This window comes from Lepidochelys kempii, chromosome 4, assembly GCF_965140265.1.
Source record: "Lepidochelys kempii isolate rLepKem1 chromosome 4, rLepKem1.hap2, whole genome shotgun sequence".
Classification (NCBI taxonomy): Eukaryota; Metazoa; Chordata; order Testudines; family Cheloniidae; genus Lepidochelys; species Lepidochelys kempii.
The window spans coordinates 59,165,765-59,189,284 of NC_133259.1; the positions used below are offsets into that span (position 1 = coordinate 59,165,765).

Genomic DNA, 23,520 nt, shown 5'->3' on the forward strand with positions numbered 1-23,520 from the left:
CACTGTGAGGGTTAACTAGTTAATGCTTGTAAACATTTGTGAAGCTAGAAAGTGCTATATAACAAATGCTAAAGGCTGAATCACAGAGCCTGGGAGGCAGAAAGGACCTATTTTCTGTTTTGGATCCCAAACCAGTCACTCTCATGATTAAAGCCCAAAGGTGGAAGTCTTGACAAATAAAAAATGATCCTACCAGAAATTTGGGACCAATATTTTGTGAAATTTTGGGGATGTCAAGACTGAACCTGAACTCTAGCCCTGCTCTGATCTCCAGCTTGAACCCCAGTGTTAGCCTCATCTGGATCCCAATATGAACCCTGAATTGGATGGAAATCTACTCTTCACTGCTAGTACTTCTCTGTAATGTGTCAGACCAAAGCCCTGGACTCAACAAAACTTTGAATGTTGAGGAAGTTTGGATCTAGATCTTAATGTTGTGGCTCTGCTTCTCAGAAAAGAGATGCTAGCTGCCTCTTTCCTAGCTTAAAACAGAAGTAGTGGTTGGAAGGGAAAGGATCAGGATGTACCACTTCTCCCCTACTACTTGTCATACTGACTCTTCCGTTCAAAAAGCAATGACTATTTGGCCTGTGCCAGGATCACAGGTGAGTGCTGTATGGCTACCCATCTTAGGCACTTCTTCCTTCTCAGAAATGCAGCTTTATCAATGTGTCCCTGTTAAGCTTATTCTACACAATACCCCCAAATGCACATTTGAAATATATTCCTTAATAACATTGTTTTCCACAAAGTTAAAAGGCTATCTAATCATACATATATATCTGAGAGATTTTTCTGGCAATTTCCAAAATCAAAACACCCTTCTAGACTTCAATATAGAATGCAGTATATCACTTTAACAAAGATTATATGAGAGCTATAGAAGAGATATAAGAAGTACTTGTCAAACAGCATTGAAGAGTTTAGCTGAATGACTCATAGTTAGACCACAGTTTGAATTGCAGATGGGGAGAATGTTTCTGACACACATGAAATGTGTTTGTTCTGGTATAATAAAATAATTACTTCTGCTATTTTATTGACACCACACTCACTATAAATATTTTAAAGTGGCCAGTGAATGTGATGCACTTCGCATCTTCCTCCCAGAAATAAAGTGCACTGCTCATAGAGTGCCGCCTGCTGGATAATTTACATGATATACTGACAGAGAAAGATGCTCATTCTGTTTCACGTGGAGCATGCTGGAATGATGGCCTTCTGAAAATAGCTGGAGTAGGGATGCATACAGCTTATATATGAGGGTAAATTAAAATCTACTGTGATGGAGGGAAAAAGGTGAAATGGTCACGTAACATTATCCCACTCTCTGTATCTTAGCCCTGCTGGGTCTGTTTTTTTTAATTGGTTAAAAAAATATAAATAGACATTTCTTTATATTTTATTTGACTTGTGGAAAGAGATAGGAAGCACTAAATTTATTATATAGATCATCTTTGACTTATCAAGTAGAATACTATACTGCTATAGTGTACTTTAATTAGTAATAGAGATACTAATTTTGTTTTGCTGTTGAGCTGATTTAATGTGTAGAATAAAAAGTTCTTGAGCAGTATTTTCTAACTTTTCTGCCATGCATAAATGTTAGAGGAAATGTAAGTGATCTTTATGCTTAATATAGAAAATTAAGGAAAAAAAGACTAGACTTTCTAAATCTTAAAAACAAATATTTGGGATAACAGCTCTGCCAATTTCTAGAACTGCTATAATGAAAACTAATGTATAAAATCTGCTGCTAATATGCAAACTTACTTACTTCCATTGGTCCCCTGTTGATCATCTTAACGCATCACCCTGAAACAGACATAAAACTAATATTATAGCTAGACAATGCACAACAGTCAAGAAGTTTCCTTCTCAAAGTCTCCTTCCCCCTGTATCAATGGTAAGACATATTTAACTCAGATACACATGCCACAGTTTCCCTCAAGTAAACTATGGACTCCATCTCATTCCCCCAGAAATAGGTGGGGAATTCTGCCAGTAATTTCAGTGTGAGCAGGATCAAGGTCCCAAAACTGAATGAAAGACCGAGTAGCAAAATTTATATCTGTTGGAATTTTTGTTATGCTTGTTCTAGGATGGTACATTAAGATGCTGAATTTATCATAAAATATAATGTCCTCTAACTTTCTCCTTAAATCCTTGGGGATAAAACATAGCAATTGCATAAAAAATTATCAGGTTGAGTTTAAAGCTAAGTATACTCTAGACCAGAGGTGGGCAACTATGGCCTGCTGGCCACATCTGGCCTGCGGGACCGTCCTGCCTGGCACGTGAGCTTCCAGCTGGGGAGGCTAGCCCCCGGCCCCTCCCCCACTGTCCTCCCTCCCCCGCAGCTACACCAACGCACGGGCAGCGCTCGCCCACCTCCCAGGCTTTCCAATAAGCCAGTCCTGCTGCTCTGAGTGGCATGGTGAGGGGGTAGGTGTTAATAAGGGGCAGGAGGTCCCAGGGGCCAGTCAGGGGACAGGGGGTGGTTGGATGGGGCAGAGGTTTGGGGCAAGCGGTCAGGGGACGGGGAGCAGGGGGTGGTTGGATACACGTGGGAGTCAGGGGGCAGGGGTGTGGATAGGGGTCAGGGGACAGGGAGCTGGGGTGGGATGGGAGAGGGGGTCCCGGCAGGGGACGGTCAGGGAACAAGGAGCAGAGCGGGTTGGATGGAGCGGGGGTTCTGAGGGGGGCAGTCAGGGAGCGGAAAGTGGGATGGGGCAGATAGGGGCGGGGGGCCGGGTTGTTTGAGGAGGCACAGTCTTCCCTACCCGGCCCTCCATACAGTTTCACAACCCTGATGTGGCCCTTGGGCCAAAAAGTTTGCCCACCCCTGCTCTAGACTTACAAATATAAAGCCTAATTCTGCAGTTGCTGCTGGTATGATTTGTCCTATTGAAGTCCCATAAAGCCATAGCATTGCTCACATAAGTAAGGGATGAAGGATCAAGTCCAGAGAATGAAGTGTCTAGATATTACATATTAGAACTGGTTAAAATATTTAATTCAAAACTGTTTAAAATTTAAAGTAGGTTAGTTTTGAAGATGAAATTTGTACATGAGAATTTATTTTTCTTCAAAATATTCTGAATTTTAAAATTTGAAACAAATGAAAAACTGCAATATTTCTTCTTCTTTTTTTTTTTAAATCAAAACTGCCCAAATGCATCCCCCTTTTTCAGTGGCAAGTGAAAAAAGGGGGATATAGAGAAGGAAAAGAGAAATACTAAAAATGGGTTTCTATTTTTCTGGTTTGCCATTAAAACCCACAATTTTAAAACATTTTTGCAAACAAATTCCAGAAAATTATTTTTTGAATATGTTCACAAAACGTTCTTGCCATTTCCCAACCATTTATATATATTTAAAATCCTGTTAATACATTTGGACCAAATCCTGAGAACATATTGACTACAGTGGGACTACTCATGTGCATAAGTCATACATTCATTTTATTTATTTAGAGGTATTTCTGAGGTGCTGTTTGCTATAGGAATCCTAACACTAGGACTTAAAGCAAAATGCCAGCACAAGGGAGCATCTAGGGCTAGATTGTGACTTTTTAATCTGCCCTGAATAAAGGGGTGGCATATAGCAGCACCAACCCACAGGAGGAATTGCAACTCTCAGTCCCTTTGGACATCTAATTGCCATGGAGCCAAAGCTCTTCCCACTCTCTGCCCCATTCCATCCCCTGACCACCATTTGTTTGCAGGAGGGAGTATCAAGCAAATAGCTCCTGCTCTCTTCTCTGTGGCTGGAGCTACAGTGGAGTAAGGGGAGGCATGGGAAGGGAAGTACTTAGGGTGACCAGATCGCAAGAGTAAAATATTGTGAAAGTTGGTGGCGGGGAATGGCCACAGGCTCACAGCCCCCACCTGAATCATGGGGGGGAGGTGCATAGCCCTAGGAAGCTGCAAGGGGGGCGCACAGCCCGGCTCTAGCCCCCTCTACAAGCCATAGGGACACACGGCCCAGCTCCAGCCACAGCTGCAAGCCGCAGGTCGGGGTTGCATGGCCCTGGCTCCGGCCCCCATCGCAAGGGGAGGTTCTCTGGGCTGGGGCAGTGAGTTGGGGCACAGGAGAGGGGTTTGGGGTGCTGACTCCTGGAGGGAGTTTGGGTGCAGGAGGGGGCTCAGGGCTGGGGCAGGGACTTAGTGTGCAGAAGGGGGTGCGGGCTCCGGGGGGCGCTTACCTCAGGCAGCTCCCCGGAACTGGCAACATTTCCCTCCTAGGGTCCTAGGTGGAGATGCGGCAATGCGGCCCTGCGTGCTGCCTCGCCTGCAGGTGCCACCTCCACAGCTCCCATTGGCCGTGGTTCCTGGCCAAAGGGAGCTGCAGAGCCGGTGCTCATGGCGGGGTCAGCATGCAGAGCCCCGCTGACCATCCCTGTGCCTAGGACCCAGAGGGATATGTCGCCATTTCTGGGGAGCTGTGCAGAGCCGGCCGGATAGGGAGCCTGCCAGCCCTGTGCCAACCGGAGGCCTGGCAACCTTACAATATTGGGACAAATGGTGTCCTGATCGTACATCGGTCAGAACATGGGACAGAGTTCAATATCGGGACAGTCCCAATTTTATCGGGACATCTGGTCATCCTAGAAAAGTACTCCTCTGGACTGCTGAGCCATTGAGTCTGAGTCTAATCAGCAAAGGGTTACAAAACACAAACTTTATTTTACTCTGTGTGTTCGTGCGTGCATGTACACACACTAATGTGACTTTATAAAAATACTGAATTCTGAAACTGCACATTTGCAAACTTCTCTCTAGAACAGTGGCTCCCAGACTGGGGTTCATGAAATGTTACATGGGGTTCTTGGGGGGAAAAATCCCTAATGACGGACAGAGCTGTCCCTAGGGACGCTGGGCAGTACGGGGCCAGCAGCCTGGAGCCCCTGGACTTCCAAGAGCTAAGCAGATCAAAGTAAGCATATCTATCACACTGAGGAGATTTAAACTTCATGACTCCTTATAAGAAATGGAAAGGGAGGTGGATATATTTTGCTGTTTTTTAAAATTGGCAGCTAGTATTGTTCTTAATAATTTTAAAAACGAGTTTAAGATTTGTTGTAACGTGTGTTGTTTGCCTGGACTGCTCAAGACCTGAATGCTTGTGTAGGAGGAACTCCTGAGTTGGCTTCTTAAATACCTTCATGCTGTTTCATATCTGATACTCCCTGATGAAACATAGGAGCCTTGTCTTATAACAAAGGGATACAAGCTACAAAAGTGAGATCTTGGAAGAATGTTGCCGTTTTCATAATGTAATAAAAATACTGTAATGATAAATAATTAATAATAAATAGTGTGTAATAAGCCTGTCATAAAACAAATTTTATATTTCCAATATCACTGCTTTTATAATTTATACTCAGGTAAAGGAGAAAATCCCTGGAAATATTCATTTTTAGGAGGGGGTTTATGAGATTTGACATTTTAGTGAAAGGGGTTCACAGAACGTTAAAGTTTGGGAACCACTGCTCTAGACGTCAGTTGAAAACAAGTTAGAAAGGCCACAGTTATGCTGAAGAGCTGGAACTGGAAATGGCACTACTCTGTTTATTCGCGTCTATAATGTCGTTACCTAGCTACTAATGTACCCAATCATCTTCCAGAATTGGTAACTTTTCGACCATGTTAAAACATTTCCTGTAAACTAGTCAGTCTTGGTTTTGCTGTCACTCTACCACAGGGGTGGCCAACCTGAGCCTGAGAAGGAGCCAGAATTTACCAATGCACATTGCCAAAGAGCCACAGTAATACGTCAGCAGCTCCTTATCAGCTCCCCCACTCCACTCCCAGCGCCTCCCGCCCACTGGCAGCTCACCAGATCAGCACCTCCCCCTCCCTCCTCACACCTCCTGATAAGCTGTTTCAGCTGGGGGGGATGGGAATGGGGAACGAGCGAGGGCACTGCAGGCTCAGGGGAGGGGGCAGAAAGGGGTGGAGTGAGGTTGAGCAGAGAGCAGCGCCCTGTACATTGGAAAGTTGGCTCCTGTAGCTCCAGCCCCGGAGCCGGTGCCTAGACAAGGAGCCGCGTATTAACTTCCAAAGAGCTGCAGGTGGCTCCGGAGCCACAGGTTGGCCACCCCTGCTCTATCAAAAGCTTGATAATGTAATTAGGAGTCACCAGGTCCTTTACTCAGATGTCATTTTCCTCAAGATCACAAATACTTACACATCCTGTGTGTGTTGGACCGATTTATTTAGACAGAAAAGTGCTTGAATTAAAAATAAATTAATTTAAACTTGAAAAATAGTAACCCATTTGATGGTATTGAACCATGCTTTCTGTATGTATGTGTGCACCAACAGGTGGAAGAGGAAGAAATTTGGGAGTAATATTGGGACACTTTTAACCCAAGCCAGTAGGTCAAGATTAAAAAAAAAAAAAAAAACTTGTCTGTTTTTAGATGACTGTAGACTTTAATATCAATATAGAAAGCATGCTCAGCATAACATTGTAGAAAGAGCTCTGCCACTGGAATTCGTCAAATTCACCTCTTTTCATGCATATTTTCTTAGAAATGAAGAATGATGAGAGAGAAAAACAAAAAAATCTGCTCTGTATGTAAAATCCTTACTGTATAGATTATCTTTCAAAAGTTGCTGTTTGCCATCAGCAGCTTTGACAGATAAGGTAAAGACTAGAATTTATTTAAGCAGCAAAAAACTCAAGTTCAGAGGGTCTGTCAGGTGAAAAATGCTCCCTAATGAAATGTAAAGCAATATCCTCCATTATAAAAATGTACAGCACTGGAAAACAGACTGCAGGAAAAAATTCTTTGTTGACAGAGAGATGGACTAGATTACCTAAGAGGTATTTCCAATCTGTAATTTTACATGACTATGAAATACAACCAGAGGTAAATCCCATTCTTGTTTTTTGACCGGCTAATTACATTGTGGAAAATATACAGACTGGAAATATGGGTGTAGACAAGTAGATACTGTGGTGTACAATTCTTATTTCCTGGATTCATCTTTTGTTTGGGTGACTGACAGGTTTGTGTTTTCTCTTTATCACACTCTTCAATAAAGACATGGCTATCTGCACCTTCTGTGATAATTATCATATTGGTCTAAGTTTACACTATACAATTTTGTTTCATTTTTCAGTACCTGTTTATTGCGTATCTTGTTTTACATTAGACTGTAAGGCCGTTGGGGCAGGCACCATGTATTCTTACACACTTGTACAGCACACAGCACAAAAGATCCTTGCTCCTGACTTGGGTCTTTGGATGTTACCAAGATACAAATTAATAATACTTATAATTAATATAACAGTTGTCATGTATGGAGACCTAATACCACTGTTGTAAGGTCCTCTGCAAATTTTTTACAGTGTGTACGTACGTACATATGTATGTACATACTCTTTGCGGGGGTGGGGTGGGGGGCGGAAAGTCCTGCTGCATGGGCTGGCAGTCCACAAACCCAAAAGCTAAGTCTCCCCTCAAGCAGCGCCAAGGGAAATTCCTATATTTGGGATTTGTTTTGAGCACATTTTAAGTCTCTCCCCTGGGTGTAGGTGCTTAAATGAGGCATTTAGTACCCCATTAATTAATTACTGTTTTGTAAAGAACTTTTGAGATGTTGGGATGGAAGCTACTAGTGGAAAGAACAGGCTTGATCTGGCAAACCTTTTTACATGTTAGTAAAGGTTTTCAGGATCAAACCGGTAACATGCAGTTGCTAAAATCGCCTTCACTCAGCTCATCAGTTTGTGATACCCCTGGAGCATAAGGAATTATTCATGAGTTTTCTTCTTACGCTGTAGTTTTTGCTTCTTGCTTCTGATTTGTGTTTAGAAAAGGGTTGTGATTTGGGTCCCCGATGTAAGTAGAAGCGACAGTGTAAGGCCTGCACTAATACTTGGGCGAGTAAGTGCTACTCAAGGTAAGAACGGGTTGCAGATCTGGCTTACATTTAAGGTCAGGCAGGGGAAACTGACAAATAATCGCTACAGCAAAAAGACACCGAGTCAAATCTCTCTGGCAGAGTTCGGTTTCTCTTTACCCAACTTTGAAATGTTAATAAAGTGGGATTAATAATAATAACGAAATTACAGTGAATTGATACAGACCCCTAAGAACCAAGATCTTCCCCCATATTCATACAACTTCCCCGTGCTATGATCCCCCTCAAATGACCCCCCACCCCAGCCCAAACATGCTAAAACAGCAACCCCTCCACTCTACACAACCCCCACCCCCAGCTGATACAAACCCTGCTCCCAATAAGTCACCTTCCGCCCACTCCACCCCCATGTGTACAACGTCCTCCCGGCCCCACAATCAACGACCCCGTTGAAAAACCTGGCTCTGAGCTGTCCCATTGACTTCTATGGGGGCAGCTCGGGGTCCAGCCCTCTGGACGCCACCCCGCATTGCCTTCGGGGAGGGGGCAGGATTGGGGCTCCTGGCACGGCTGCTCCCGCACCACCATTACCTGTTCGTGCCAGGCCTGGAGCCCCCGGATCTGTGCCGCAGCCAGGCCCATCGGCCAGCTCTCCCCGGCACGCTAGTGTGGAGCCACGACCGCCTGAGCAGCTGCACCGGCAGCTCCCAACGGCAGCACCCCCCGTGGTCGGAGCGGCTGGGCGGGCTGGGTGCCAGGCAGGGGATTGGGTGCCAGCGCTGACTTGGGGCCCGGTGGCATCGAGAGAGGGGCTCTGGCAGCTGTGGGAGGGCAGGGCTGAGGCTCAAGGAAAGTGGCAGCTGCATTGGGGGTCCCGTTTTCAGAAATGGCTGGAAGGCCTTGAGCCTTGGTTGAGCCCCCTCTTAGCTTGAATCAGGGCCTAACTTTGGCCTTGATTTCCCCCCCTCCCCCTCCTCCTCCAATTTGCGGGACAAGAGAGGGCCCCATAGTGTGCAGTCGGGTAACAGCTAACTTAGCAGCACAACCTGCATCCACAAGCCCGGTGACTGACAGCATGTGTGGAAGTGCAGGCTGCATATTCATATTGGGGAAAGGCCCTTTCATAATGCAGTTTGACCACAGATGTTCTCTTTGGCATGGAAAGGCCAGTTTAGTGCCTGCAAACAGGTATATGCTGTAACAATTGTTGGTGCAAATATATACGTTAACTGAAAAATGACCCATTGGAGAAGATTCAGAGTAGCAGACGTGTTAGTCTGTATCTGCCAAGGTGCCACAAGTCTTCCTTTTCCATTGGAGAAGGTTATCATCTCCCCTCCACCTCCAGTTTGTTTGTTATGGTTATGTTTTTAGGGTAGCAAAATAGTTATACAAGAGACAAACACACTGTATTTTCAAACAAAGATATTGGTGTTGCTACTGCTAGCTTTTGGTTTTCCACGAAAATGGTGAGAGAGACAAGCTTTCTAGTTACACAGTGCTCTGCCTTGTCCCCAGGCCAGTTTCCTGCTTCTTCAGTAGTACTGGTAACTTTTTTTAAGTACTGGTGATTTACTTTTATTGACAACTGGATGTACTTCTCCAGTACAAATATCACACTGGCTGTTCAACGCAACGTCCCATATCAGACAGCGGGGACTGCAGGATTTACCCCTAAATAAAGCAGAAATGTACAAGGCAAAAACTATCTTTTGCCCTAACCATTTCCTCTTCTACAACTTTTTTAAACAAATGGGGGAAAATGACGGGGGTGCGGACTGGGTAACAAGCTGAATGGCTGAACTGACATACCGTCTGGTACAGTAATAAATACATTCAGAAATAATCTGCACATATACTTGTCCAAGGATCTCAAAGCACTTGACAAATAACTAATTAACTGGGGCAGGGACCATCTTTTTGTCCTAGTTTTGTACAGTGCCATACCTGACGGCAGTCCCGTGGCTTCTGTCCCACTGAAAATGATGGGAAATAGGCATCTTCTTTACGGGCAACTTTACTTCCACCAGCAAGTTTCCCTTAGGGAACTGATGTCTGTTTGATCTGAGGCAATATAGCTTCACTCTGTGGAAGGTATTGGGAGATGGGGAGCCATTTTGAATAAGACCAAAAGTTTGTGAGAATGCTGCATACAGGTAGGAGATCATGAGAATCTGTGAATGCCCCATATCAACTATAGATGGAGTGAAGAAGATAGGATAGATGGAGCAGGGGATGGGCTGAGATGTGGAGCAGTAACTCATGGGAAATGGTCATTAGAACAAGAGGTCGTGGGAGCCTGGAGATGTGGGAATCGGGTAAAATGAGGAACACAGCAGGAAGGCACTGGAAAGGAAAGGTGCGGAGCACTAGGGATATGGGTTCAAGTGGAAGAGTAGCAGCGAAGATAGGAGTGTGTGCCTTTGGTGGAGCTGCAGTATAGAGTAGTAGATACATTTGTGGGGCAGGGTTCACTGAGGCTGAGCTGTACAGCTCTGTTTAGCTTAGGGTTTTAGATAGTGCCTATCACTTCAGTATATACAGCCTTACTCCTGCTCAGATTTACACATGTGTAATTTTACTCATGTGAATAATCCCATGGCTTGGCATTAAAATGGCATGTCCGAGTCAAAGGTTAATAATAAATACAGTTTATTTTGTAAATTACTTAAGTGTATAGTGTAAGGGGCTGAGCTAAAATCTGGAAGCTGAAGTCCTCTGATTTACCCCTATAAAGGTCTATGAGCCACCTATATCCCATTTAAGGCCCCAGTCCAGCAAAACATTTAAATATGTGCTTAACTTCATCCCTGTGCAACAAAGCACACAAGCACATGCTTGAATGCCATTGAAATCAATGGGATTTAAACTCTTGCTCAAAATTAAATGTGCTTAAGTGCTTTGCTGAATTGGGGTCTGTCTCCATAGGGTGTGTAAGCCTGGCACTGACCTTCTGCATAGAAGTGAATTTCAACCCTAGAAATAGGTCTAACACAGCAGCAGTAGTGTGAGCTTCCCTTACAATGACCTGCCAATATATTTTACCTTTGGCCTGAAGGGATCACATTCCATCTTAAAGTTTGTTTAATTTTTCACCTTTGTGCTGAGGCTGCCCACAAGTCCTTGCATTTTCAGCATTACATGGGGATTTATCCAGCCAAATCCCATTAGAATCAATAGGAATTGGGCGAATAAATACACTGCAAGTCTTTGTAAGCGTAGGGCAAGTTTGCCAGTTACTGCAGCTTGTGATGATGATTTTTGTGGTATAGACACACGTGTCCACTGGGAACTGAACTAAGACCACCAAGTTATTTCACATATTTGTATATTTTCCACGTTTACATGCAGATAACTTCAAAGAGCTGTGAGTTGATGACTTCTAGTCTAGTGTGTTAGCAGTCCACCTACTCTCCATCTTTTGTTGTTTCCTTTCACAGTCTCAGTAACAAAAAACAGTGGTGTAAATAGAAATTCCAACAATGAGGTCTGTTGTTGAGCTTGTAATGCTCACTTGAAAGGATGCTGTCTGGAGTGTGAATGGAGCAGCCGCTGCCTAGCAGTAGCAGGGAAATAGCTGACTTGGTACTGGAGAGTAGCAACCAGCAGGGTGCATATGCCTAGTGTAGCGACAAATAATGGTTAATCTGGCCAGTTGGAGGACTAAATGAGAGTTCATTGTTTAACCCTGTAACCGTAACTAAATTGTAACCTGAAAAGAGTTTATAATCATCTGGCTGCTACCCCATATCAGAGGCTTAATAACTAAATAGCTGATTTGAGGTTCAGATTTAAAGCTGCAATTTGATTTATTACTTGGTAGTATTATCCTTATGCAGATTAATTGCTTTGCAGATTATCTAATATATTGGTTAAATTGTTGTTTGGATTCCTGTGTGTTGCTGTGAACTCAGTTTTCACAAGATTAGTGTCCTCTGATTGCTATTATAATCCTATGATGATTGTCTAATATTTGTGAGTTAGTAAAAGAGATGAGTTAATGTTAACTTGATAGCTCTATTACTTTTATAGAATCTTAATCCAATCATGTGTCTATATGTATCAAATTCAGTAACTGCTGTGTTAGAATCTTTATCCAAATTGAAATTCAATAATTGGCATATTCGTATATCAATTTCATGATTTCTAACTTTTTAGAACTAATTAATGGGCTAGCACAATGCAAACAATGCAAGCAACAATTTTTGTTCTTTTTTAATACGGTATCTTATTCCATGATAACCAAGTAAATTCATTGATTACTTTTATATATTGTAGACTAACCTCTTTAGCCTCATCATAGCTTCTGTTGTTGATATACATTGCATTTATGTGATCTGCAATCTAAATTTTGAAGACATGTACTGTAGTTAGGGGAACCTGTTCCTTATTAAAATAATATGCTGTAGCATTAATATTTCTGTAGTTTGAGTTTGTTACTATTTCAATTACAAAACCTTTATTTTTTAGGACAAAAGAATTTCCGACAGAGTGAAATTTCACATACCAGCACCCTCAATGCTCCCCTCTAACTGTCCAAAATCAGTATGAGTACCCATAGTCTTTTTACCTTTTTAACACATCTTTTTTTCCAAGAGATTTCCTAAAGAGGGAAGGATTGTATATTTGAGGAAGACCTTTAAAAAATGAAAAGTGTTCTCCCATCTATTCCTTAATGACTTCTAGTATCTTTACTGACAGGTTTCAGAGTAACAGCCGTGTTAGTCTGTATTCGCAAAAAGAAAAGGAGTACTCGTGGCACCTTAGAGACTAACACATTTATTTGAGCATGAGCTTTCGTGAGCTACAGCTCACTTCATCGGATGCATTCAGTGGAAAATACAGTAGGGAGATTTACTGGCATCAAAGTAAAACTAACAGGCTGGCAGTGGAGTCAGCTCTTATATTCTATCTGAAAACTGTAGTATTTTCCCTTTCTTCAGGTAACCCCCCCGTTCCTTGATGTACTGCAAAGTTTAGACAAGTAACTTCTATTTCCTTTGTTTCTTTCAGGACCAGCCAGTCCAAAAAAGAATTGATTTAAAGAGATGTCTAGTATAATATCTTGTTTTTTCTGTTGGCTTACACTGGATGCTTGAGATGAAAGTGAAAAACTCCCATAATGCACCTGGCCAAAGCTAGCCCTAAGCATGTGCCAAGGGTGTGATCACATGGTTCCGCAGTGCCAGTTAAAGCAAATTTGGGCCCCTCTACTAAGGTTATGTGGTGGTATTTTTTGTCCCCCCCCACCCAGAGGTGAAAGTAACTTAAAGGACTTACCAGTACTCCGGAGTCCTGATAAGGGGGCGTGGCCTCAACCGGAAGAGGCGGGGCCTTTAAATCCCCAGGCACTTTAAATCAGGATTTAAGCTTTTGTCCCCATAGGAGAGAGCGGGGGTGGAGAAGAATGGCCAGGGCCCCTTCCGAGCGTGGACCCTTTAAATAGCCGCTGGAGCCCCACCGCCGCCACCCCAGGGCTCCAGCAGCGGGGCTCTGGTGGAAATTTAAAGGGCCCGGGGCTCCAGCCACTGCTGGGAGCCCTAGACCTTTAAATTGCCACCTGGGGAAGCCGGTCCGCCCCGGTACGGCGCACTGGCTCTTGCCAGTACACCGTACCAGGGCATACCGGCTTATTTACACCTCTGCCCCCACCCCCAGTTGCAATCCCACTGCCTGCTGCAAGGCTCATACTCTAAACTTATGACATTAGAGAATGAGCAGTAGATGTCAAGCTGGCATTTAAGACTGTCTCTGGTGGGGTGGAACTGGCTGCAACTCCAGATTTGGTAGGCAAGCCTGACATGACCTATACATGCCCACAGCTTTCCACACTTGATGGTCTGCATGCAGGGCCGGCTCAAGGCACCAGCAGTTCCAAGCAGTTAGAAAGGGGGGACAGTGTCTCCGCAGCGGTGGCAATTCGGCGGCAGCAGCTCCTCTGTCCCGCCGGCCATGGCAGCAATTTGGCGGCAGCTTCTCAGTTCCGCTACCAGCAGCAGCTTCTCCCTTTTGCTGTCCGCGGTGGCAGTTCTTTTCACTGCTTGGGGTGGCAAAAGCTGTAGAGCCGGCCCTGTCTGCGTGACTCACCATCCTCGCCTTGAAAGATTATCTTCAATGGCCAACCCTTCTCTGCTTTTCCAGTGATCAGCACTCTTACTTGTCGGGCATCACCCACCACCACCGCTAGCTGTCAAAACCCCCTGTGGCTCCCGAGCAAATAATACCCAGATTCTTTCCCACCTGACACAAACATCCTGTCACCCCCTAAAGTACCTCCAACACATCCAGCTGCCAAACCTTCATCACCTCCCCCCAAATGTGCTGCCAGTGATCTGAATGTTGTGCTTTGCACAAGGCTTCACAAAACCTAGGCCAGCTCTGCACCTAACTGGTTGTGCAGCACTGTACTCTGGGGATCTCTTCCTGACATCAGTTGATTATCCTCCTCTTATGCCTTGAAACAGTAGCAGTCATTGTTTTTCTAGCTAGTGAACCTCGGATGCTATTCTTATTCACAGACAAGTGCCTTTTGCTTTATTTAATCTTATTAATTTATTTTTAATTATTTAAACAAATAGTTGCATCAATAATATCTTACAGCGGTAATTTCAGTAGTTCAGTAATATGTTACATTAAATCATTTTTATGCATCTATTGTAAATGTTTGCCTGCTAATTTCAGGGAATGCTTACTGGTTGTATTATGGGGTAGGGCAAGCAGGAGAGGCCAACTTGACCTACCTGTGACATTAATTATTTTATATACAGTACCTCTCTTATGACAGTTTCAAATTAAATAATCCTAGTGTTTAAAGGTCAGATATTTGAAGGTGCTCAGTTTTGGTCTACCTCTGCTCTCATTGAAGTCAATGGAGTTTTACCGCTGATTTCAATAGGAGAAAATTTAGGTCAGCAGTGAGCACTTGAAAATCCCATGCTAAATCTCTACAGACATGGAAAGCATCCTGCTCCTTAGCAAAGACTCCAGTAAATGGTGGTGTCTTTTTCTTGATGTTTTCTGAGTCTCCAATGGCTGTCTTGGAACGAGGTGTTAAAAACGGAATGCAGCAGTTCTAGATCTTCTAGATTGCCTGCGTGTCTCTTTCTCTCACACTCATTCTCTTGTCTCTTTTTCCTGAGAATAGCAATCAGGAGTTCCAGCTCAAATATCGTCAGCAGGGGATCCAGCCAAGAGGACTTTAATATATGAAAAATATAAATCTCAGTAATTTAAAATGTGTTACAGCCCTCTCTGAGCTACCTGTATGGGACCCTGCCTTTGGATCCCACATGCTTTCTAAACTTACTGGGTCTGAGCAGGGTCCAGACACTATCTCTATATCTGGCCTTTCAGATATACTCCTGGGATACAGACATCAATGCTGGTACCCCTTCCTGGGAGGTAGGGTCCTAAGCGCCAAGACCAGCACTGACCCTCCAAGATTCTCCGGTAGCTCACACATATCCTCTCCAGAGGTTCATCCTTGTGAGTTCTCTGTTTATCATTTAATTCTTCAAGGACTACATGGCAGTTAAAGCAAGGGACACACACATTTTGCAAAGAATTTCTAAACCACACACCCTTTACTTATAGACAAAGCACAAGAGTTACAGGTCTATGAAAAACTGTCAAATACTTGAACACAAGACCATGCCTCAGTTTCTTTATCTGTCAAGAGAGCCCTTTGGGTCTTAGTCTGTATCCTTCCAACAAGTTCAGAATCCTTCTGCACCTTCTCTTTTCTTGCTCAGTCTTATCATCTGGTTCTGGTCCAGTCTGGTCACTCCTTGCCAGAGAGAATCTCCCTTTTAACAGTAGATTCTAACTCCTTTGTCTCTTCGTGTCCTTCCCCTGAGATTTTTCTATTCTCCAGTCCTCTGTGTTTGTTATAGTGGATCAGAGTCATTAGCACATCAATAGCCTTTGTCTGGTAATCTCCATTGTCCTGCTAGGACCCTGGCTCTGTCCTATGCTGGTTGTGCCTGCCTTGGGCTTGGACAAAAAAAATAACAGGTTTGGACACCTGTATTACTGGCTACATATCAAGTGACTACACTATCTACAACTATTGTCTGCCTTCCTGCAGATGGATAATCCTCCGGCACTAGGTTAACTCTTTGACCCTATATAGCAGACATTGTGATAGGAATCATCTAGACAGAGGTACATGTAATAATTAAGCGTTAGGACCAAAAAAAATTGTGGAAGCCTGAAAGATTTCTGGAAGCTCAATTCAATAGCTAGGGTTGACTTTAATGGGAGATTTTCTTGCACAAGTGTAATGGAATTGGGTCCATAATGTTATGAGCTGGGTGAAACCTTGTTATGGGTTGAGTTAAAACCCTACTGAGATTATGGTTTAGCATAAGCCCTCACCTAAAACAAGGTATGTGTGAAACTGCCCAGAAACTTTTGTCTGAGTGTTGTTTTGGGAGGGGCTTGTGAGTATGGGAAGAGGATAACACAGAAACTGAGAACAGACAAAATCAGAGAGAGAAGGACAGGCAAGAATGCCAAGCAATAGCCTGTGAGCACAGTATAGGCCTGGAAAAAGCTAGAGAGAAGCCTTTTGCATCTGGTGTTGGCTTAAGAGGCTTGGGGACAGTAAGCTAAGAAACTGCTCCTTTTGTTCTTGGTTCTGCCTGCATTCAGAGACACAGCACTTTGTACATTCCTCATAAAAAACGAACAAACAAACAAACAAAAACCCAACCAAGATTCCATCAAAGAAAATACCAGACTCTATCAATTTCCTCCACCAGCTGGAACATCCTCAGGGCCCCAAACTTTGACTAGCTGGTCAGGTCGAAAAGGGACAATAATAATTTAAAAATTAAAACATAATTAAAAAATTATCAAAGTTGCCTGACAAGTGTCCACAAAAAAGATATAAACAGGATAGTTTATTTTGCATCTCACAAAGACTATTGCGTGTGTGAATCTTAATGAGATGATTAGCAAATGACCTAAAAAAATCAAGTCTATGAGACAGATTCTGTTATTCAACTTGATTAATATCTTTAGGATAACATTTTCTAAATATTCTAATTGAATTAGGAGCCTAAGTCTTATTTTCAAAAGTGATTTAGATGACTAGGTCCAGATTTTTAAGAGTATTTAGGCACTTAAAGATGCAGACAGGTGCCTTGTGGGATTTTCAAAATCACCTACATGCCTAATTCCAATGATAAAGTTAGATGTTCTTAAAAATCCCAAGTACCTATCTGCATCTTTAGGCACCTAAATATCTTTTTTTTTTTTTTTTTTTTTTTAAAATGTGGCCCTTCGGCCTTGCAACATTTGGTAGAAGAATGCCTAAATACCTTTTAAAACTTTGAACCCAGGTCTCTTGAAAGTGAGACTTAGGCTCCTATGTCATATACCTGCTCTAAAAAATTTTGCCCTTACTTTAAAAAGCTCCATTGATTTCACTGGGACAATTGCAGGGTAAAGGACAACTCAGAGTGCGCTAAGGTATTGGAAACTGACCCTACATTAGGATATTCAGTATGTGAAGGGAACAGACATGCTGAGCAGGGCTGCCAAGTTTTATCAAAATTGTGGTCGTCCTTTAAAAAACATCCCTAGCTTTTAAATGATCTTTTATCTTCATGCTTTGTCTGAATGTCTGGTTCCTCTAGATCCATGAAGATCTACAGATCAAAACTTTTTGAGCAATATGGTTTAAACAAGTTTTGTCTTACATAGAGAAACACTATTTGTCAGGACTAACTTCATTAAGTAAATTCACTTTTGTGCCTCAAAGTAAATTGAAGTGATTGATAGTTCTGTTAACATGGTGTGTGCCTTGTGATGCAAGTTCTACATCCAACAGAGCACCTACATAACCATATAGCCAAGTGTGGTTTATCCTCGCATATGGTTCAAAATTCACATAACAAAAAAGCCTTTTAGATAATGTTAAGTATCTGAAGCAAACTCACAAAAGCAAGGAAATTGTTAGTGAAGGTTAATCTTCTCCTACCTGAGTATAACAGGTGTTGGAGAACATTAAAGTGGCACCCCATAGTGGCTCAGTATGGGAGGCTTAATGCTTAACCATGCGTTTTCTGGCTTTTGTGTTTTGGTTTCAGAATTTAACCCCTACATAGCCAAAGAATTGTGTTGGATTTTAGATATGTTGTTTCTACCTTACCCTGGTTCTGCACTGATGAGCCATAGTATGTGTATTTTGCTGTGTGCAAATTAACTACAACCAGAACATACTCCAATGCTGCCATTAACTACAACCAGAACATACTCCAATGTTTTTTTGAACCAAAAATGTGGGTTGTACATGGCCCAAAAAGATTAATGTTGTTTTTTGATACCTGAATCATCTCAGTTTTTAAAAAGTGTTATTAATATAGTAAGGTTTTTGGATGTGCAGTTGTGCATTATAACTTCTTATGGGACAGCTTTTATGTGTACAATAATTGTTTTTTAGAGTTTATTGTATGAGGAGCTTCTCTGCTTCCAACTTTTGTTTTTATTAATAAGTTTGGCTAGTGGTTAGAATTGTTTGTCCAATTGTTCAGAGTTTCTTCCAGGCTCTGTGACAGATTTGCTTTCTGACCTTAATCAAGTACTTAACTACTCTGTGCCTTTGTTAGTCAGTCTGTAAACTGGGGATAAGGGGTAAAATGTGACCAAAGTCACTTTTGAAAATGGGACTTAGGCTCCTGGGGCTAGATCCGCAAAGGAGACTTAGTCTCAGTGTTGCAATGCCTAATATTTTGGCACCCTTCTTCCTAGTGGAAGTTAGGCACCAAGGCTCCCTATACAATGCATGAGGAGAGTTAGAAGCCTAAGAATGGGATCCACAAACACGAGCATGCTGAGCCGGGAGCCGCCTATGCTAGCCAATAGGTAATACCAAGGAGGGATGTTTGGCCTAAGTCATGACCTCAAAGACTCTTAAGTGCCTAACTGGACTGGAGGTAGGTGTCTCCCTCTGCTTGAAATTCACAGCCATGAACTTCCCCCCAACCCCCAGAGTGCCTAGCCCTTTCCCATACTGAGGAGTAGGTGCCCCTCTTTTACCCAGTAGTTAGAGCACTCAGCCAGGATGCAGGAGACCAGGGTTCAGTTCCCCCCCCGCCGGATGTGGAGCAGGGATTTGTACCTAGGTCTCCCATTTCCTTGGAGAGTACCCTGGCTCCTGCACTGGCCTCAGGTGAGTTTCTTTCAATCTCTCCTATTGAAGCTGTTCCACTCGCTATTGGAACAGGGACTTGAAGTTGGATACCCCCATCGTAGCTGAGTGCCATAACCCCTGGGCTGTGGCAACATTCTCACTCCTCCTTTGGCAGAATATAATCATTCAGCTCTAAGAACAGAAGTCTCTACCACTTGAGCTAGGAGAGAACTCCTGTTGCTCTGCTAGCAATAGGTCTCTTATCCTTTCTGTGGAGTTGCCAGTAGAGGGCAACATCACTCACACTCACAAAGCTAGTATAGTCAATGTGATGCTACCAGGTGGCAGAAACAAGCAACAGGAACAAGGGCTTACCATGCTGTTTGCTTCTACTCTGTAAGAATGCAGAAAGGGATTGTGCTGCCATGCCTGGAGGCCTCAATGGGACAACAAACAGCTCCTTCCATGCCCCAGAATTTTCAAGTGAGTTGTGCCTTGCTGCTACCCTGTTACCCCAGAAATTAAAGAAATGAGCAGGACAGCTGAAGGTTTGTGGTGTAGGGCTTTAGGGTGACTGGATGCAGCATGGAGTTGGTGGGTGCAGAAAGGGGTGCAACAGTGGGGCTGAGGGAGGTATAAAACAAAGTGTGTAAGTGCGTGGGGGGTGTTACACTGTAATTGTCTGTGTATGTTGCAGAGGATGCATGGTGGTTGTGCAGGATAGGGTCCAGTATGTGTGTTTGTGTGTGTATTTCATATAAACCTAGCTCCTCTTTTTCGCCCCTACAGAAAAATTAAATTAAAACATTCCCTTTGCCTTTTTTGTCTTGTTTGCAGTGTTGATATTGTAGTGTTAGTCCCAGGATATTAGAGAGACAAGGTGGGTGAGGTAATATCTTTTATTGGACCAACTTCTGTTGGAGAGAGAAACAAGCTTACAAAGTGCTCATCTTCAGGTCTTGTGCAGTGATGGTTTTTTGTTTTGTTTTTCTGTTGGGTTATTCGTTATATACATGGGTTGGGGGGGTTGTTCTGTGGTTTTTTGCTGGGGATGGAGAGGAATTTCTTATTCAATTTGTTATACAAATAGGTCAGGAATGGTAGCCAACCATTTTACTTCACTGAGAGCCAAATTTGTTTTGTTTTTTTTTCATATGATGTTGCAATAAACCTTTCTGTTATTTGTTCCACTACTGAGGGCCCCATTGGGTCAATTTTTTCCATTGCGAAAGGATTCCAAGTTTGTCACACAGCCAAGCTATTCTTAACCAAACCTGTTTGGATATGGAAGTCTCATGTACTTCTGAATGTTATCAAATGGGTTGGCTGTATCATGCAGGCAGCTAGAATAGCAAAATGTTCAGTAACTCTTCGTGTGGATGACTGTAAGCTGGTTAGAGTAACGTTTTGCGGGTTTGTCTAGGGTAGCACAACTTGTGGAACTGGCCTTGGTCATTCAGTATGCTATATGTACCTTGATATTTGAAATACTTTGTTTATGTAATTACTTTCCCCTGAATAGTTAGGGATATATTTAGGATTCTAAAACACACAATGTACTTTCCATGCAAATTAAAGGTTTCAAATGCATCTTTATTGTGATATTGCAAAAACAAAACATTGTTAAAGTGTGGGCACCAGAAGGACTGCAAAAGAGGGAGGGCCAAGCAACCAAAACGTCTCGCTCCCAGAGCCATAGAGGGAGCACCTCCTACACCAGACTGATCTTCCCAGACCCCCTGCCTCCACCCTGCTCCTTACTTTACTCTCCCTCCTGGCAAGCCGACTGTCCTGCTTCCCAGCCCCACTGGCACCAAGAGAAGTCGCCTCCGTGAATTTGGCAGCTAGCAGGTGAGGGCCCGGCATGTGGCACGATGCAGAGTGGGTCGCCGGTACCAGCCAGGCTGCGTCATGCTCCCTCCCAGCCATGAACATGTTCAGGTTTTAAAAAATGGGCAACAATGGCCCTTTGGCCCCGTGGTCTCTGGAACTTGTGAGTTAAAGCTGTTCATGTAATTCAAGAGAAAATGCACCATTAGGCACATCTGTGAGAACAAAATAAAACACTGTAAAAACTGGTTGCGTTTTCCAATCTTTCATTTTAAAACACAGTTCTGAGCCATGGATTATTAAATGGAAACATTCTCCATGGCCAGACGAGCACCCAGCCAACCTTAACTCTGCCCCTGGATTTATGTTGATTTTTTTAGGTACTGATCCAAACTTCCTTTGAAATTCTCTGTTACCTTTCCTTTGGCTTTGAGGGAAATTGGAATGTTTTCTTAATGCTACAGATTTAGATAACCGAGTATACTACTTTTTTTTCTGCCGTCAAGTTTAGCGATTCATTACCGTATTCATATTCCTGCTTTACTGTAACACACACATCCTTATAACCTAGAGTGAAATACAGTAGCATTGTTACTCAGAATATTTGTCTGCTTAGGGGCAAATGGGATTATTCTGTTCAATATGAAAAGGTTGCAGTTTGGGTGTGCTTATGTAATATTGTAACATCAGAGATATCAGAAGGAAAAAATCCAGCCCATATTAATGCTGTCAGAGCCTCACAGAGCAGGGTCTGCCTCTCCTGGAGCTCTGGCAACAGATGGCCCTGCCCACCTTAAGAACACGTAGGGCAGGTCTAAACAGGAAACTTTTGCAAGTATAACTCTGTTGGTTAGGGATGTGATTACTTTATTTTATTTTTACAACATTTCTATGGCACGTATACCTGTAAAAGTGTATTGGGGAACCAGTATACTCTATACTGGCAAAAGCACTTTCTTTTGCTAGTATAAGCTGTACTTCCAATGGGGCAGTTTATACCATTATCGCTGAACTGGTAAACCCAGAGTAGACAAAAGAGCTCAGTTTCAATTTCCCATTCCCCCAGCCCCCATCTCTCTCTAACCATACCCACCTGCAGCCCAGCCACTTGCAGAGGAGAAGCCCATTACTTTCTGATGATAGACAGTACAAGAGAAAACTGAGAGAGCGGGCTTCAGAGGGGTAGCCGTGTTAGTCTGGATCTGTAAAAGCGGCAAAGAGTCCTGTGGCACCGTATAGACTAACGGACGTATTGGAGCATGAGCTTTCGTGGGTGAATACCCACTTCGTCGGATGCTGTTTAGGTAGTTTTGAATTGTGCAAGTATCTTTGGTTTTTTGGAACGTGTAGGATTGTTGTGTATGTTCTCTTTCTTTTTCGTACAAAGACAATGAAAATGAGGGAGAGGATATGTGGTGAGGGGGAAGGAACAAGTGAGAGTGAGTGGTGGAGAGGAGGCAATAGTGAATATAGGGGCATGGAATAAATGAGGAATGGGGGAAAAAGGAGCAGGAATGAGTGAAATGGAAAGAGTAGGTGGAATTAGAGGATATACAATAAGAAAGGAAGAGAACAAGAGTGTAAGAGACTTTGCTGATAAGTTTTAAACTTGAGTTTGGGCACTCACTTTTTCAAAAATAGGGAAAAATAATCTAGAGGGAACATTAGTCACTATTATGCTTCCCAATGATATAATTGCAACATTGATGTACTACCATGAGCCATTCAGATTGCTGTAGTCTAGTGGTTAGAGCACAGCAATTGGAGGCAAGAGATTTGATTCTTTTCAGAACTCTGTATATGGCTGCTGTGTGACTTTGAGCAAGTTATTTAACCCATCTGGACCTGATTTTCCTGATCAATAAAATTAGGGTGATTATAAAGCACTTTGAGAAACTTGAATGAAAACTGTTTAATAAACGTTAAGTATTATTATTTTCCATAAATTAGTTCATTGCAGTCAACTGGTATTTTAAAATATTTTATGGAAGCAATAACAATGAGACCTCTATACTTGACTACCAAACAATATTCTTTTTAATTAGAAGAGAACAAGTGTCTAGAAAATTACTTTTTCCCTTAAAGCATATGAAAGTGAATCCCTATTTTATTTTGTTTGCAAATAATCCTATTATCTAAGTTAGAAACCTAACAAATCAGGTGAGAAAGCTAATTCTAAACAAATGTATGTGATTCAATGCTGATCAGAAGTTATAGATATGCATGGCCTTTAGCTACTTACTTGAATTTCTTTTTACCTGACATAACCAAAGATGTCCAGTTATAGTCAGACAAAATGATTTTCTAAAATGTAAAAATGATGAAATAGATTAAATTGATTTTTTTGGTAACATCTGGAGAAGATTGTTTCCAAGTTGAGACCTTATAATGCTAATTTTCAACTGAGCTGGATTTTCAATAGCTGGGTTGTACACCTCTGATAATAGGTTTTATAATACAAACACTGAGTAAACCTTTCCTTTTTTGGTGAAGTGAATTATTATTGTTAGGATAACATTAAAATGGCAAGACACATAGTTAAATCAGGGAAATAAATAGGAATTAAATGATCTGAGTGCTATTCTTGACACTGGTCTAAATCCTACATACTTTACTCATGACAGTAATCCCACTGATGTCAATGTGACCCTGAGCAAACAGTCCGACTGACTCAGT

The 23,520-nt window shown here is 42.6% G+C and overlaps 1 protein-coding gene across 1 annotated transcript in view; it reads right to left on the minus strand.

Moving 5' to 3' along the window:
• RNF175 (ring finger protein 175) overlaps nucleotides 1-13,967 on the minus strand; it is a 39,284-nt gene extending 25,317 nt beyond the window's left edge. Inside the window, 1 exon segment of the mRNA XM_073343186.1 lies at nucleotides 13,690-13,967. Coding sequence (XP_073199287.1) covers nucleotides 13,690-13,967 — 278 coding nt within the window.
• Nucleotides 13,968-23,520: the final 9,553 nt, after the last annotated feature.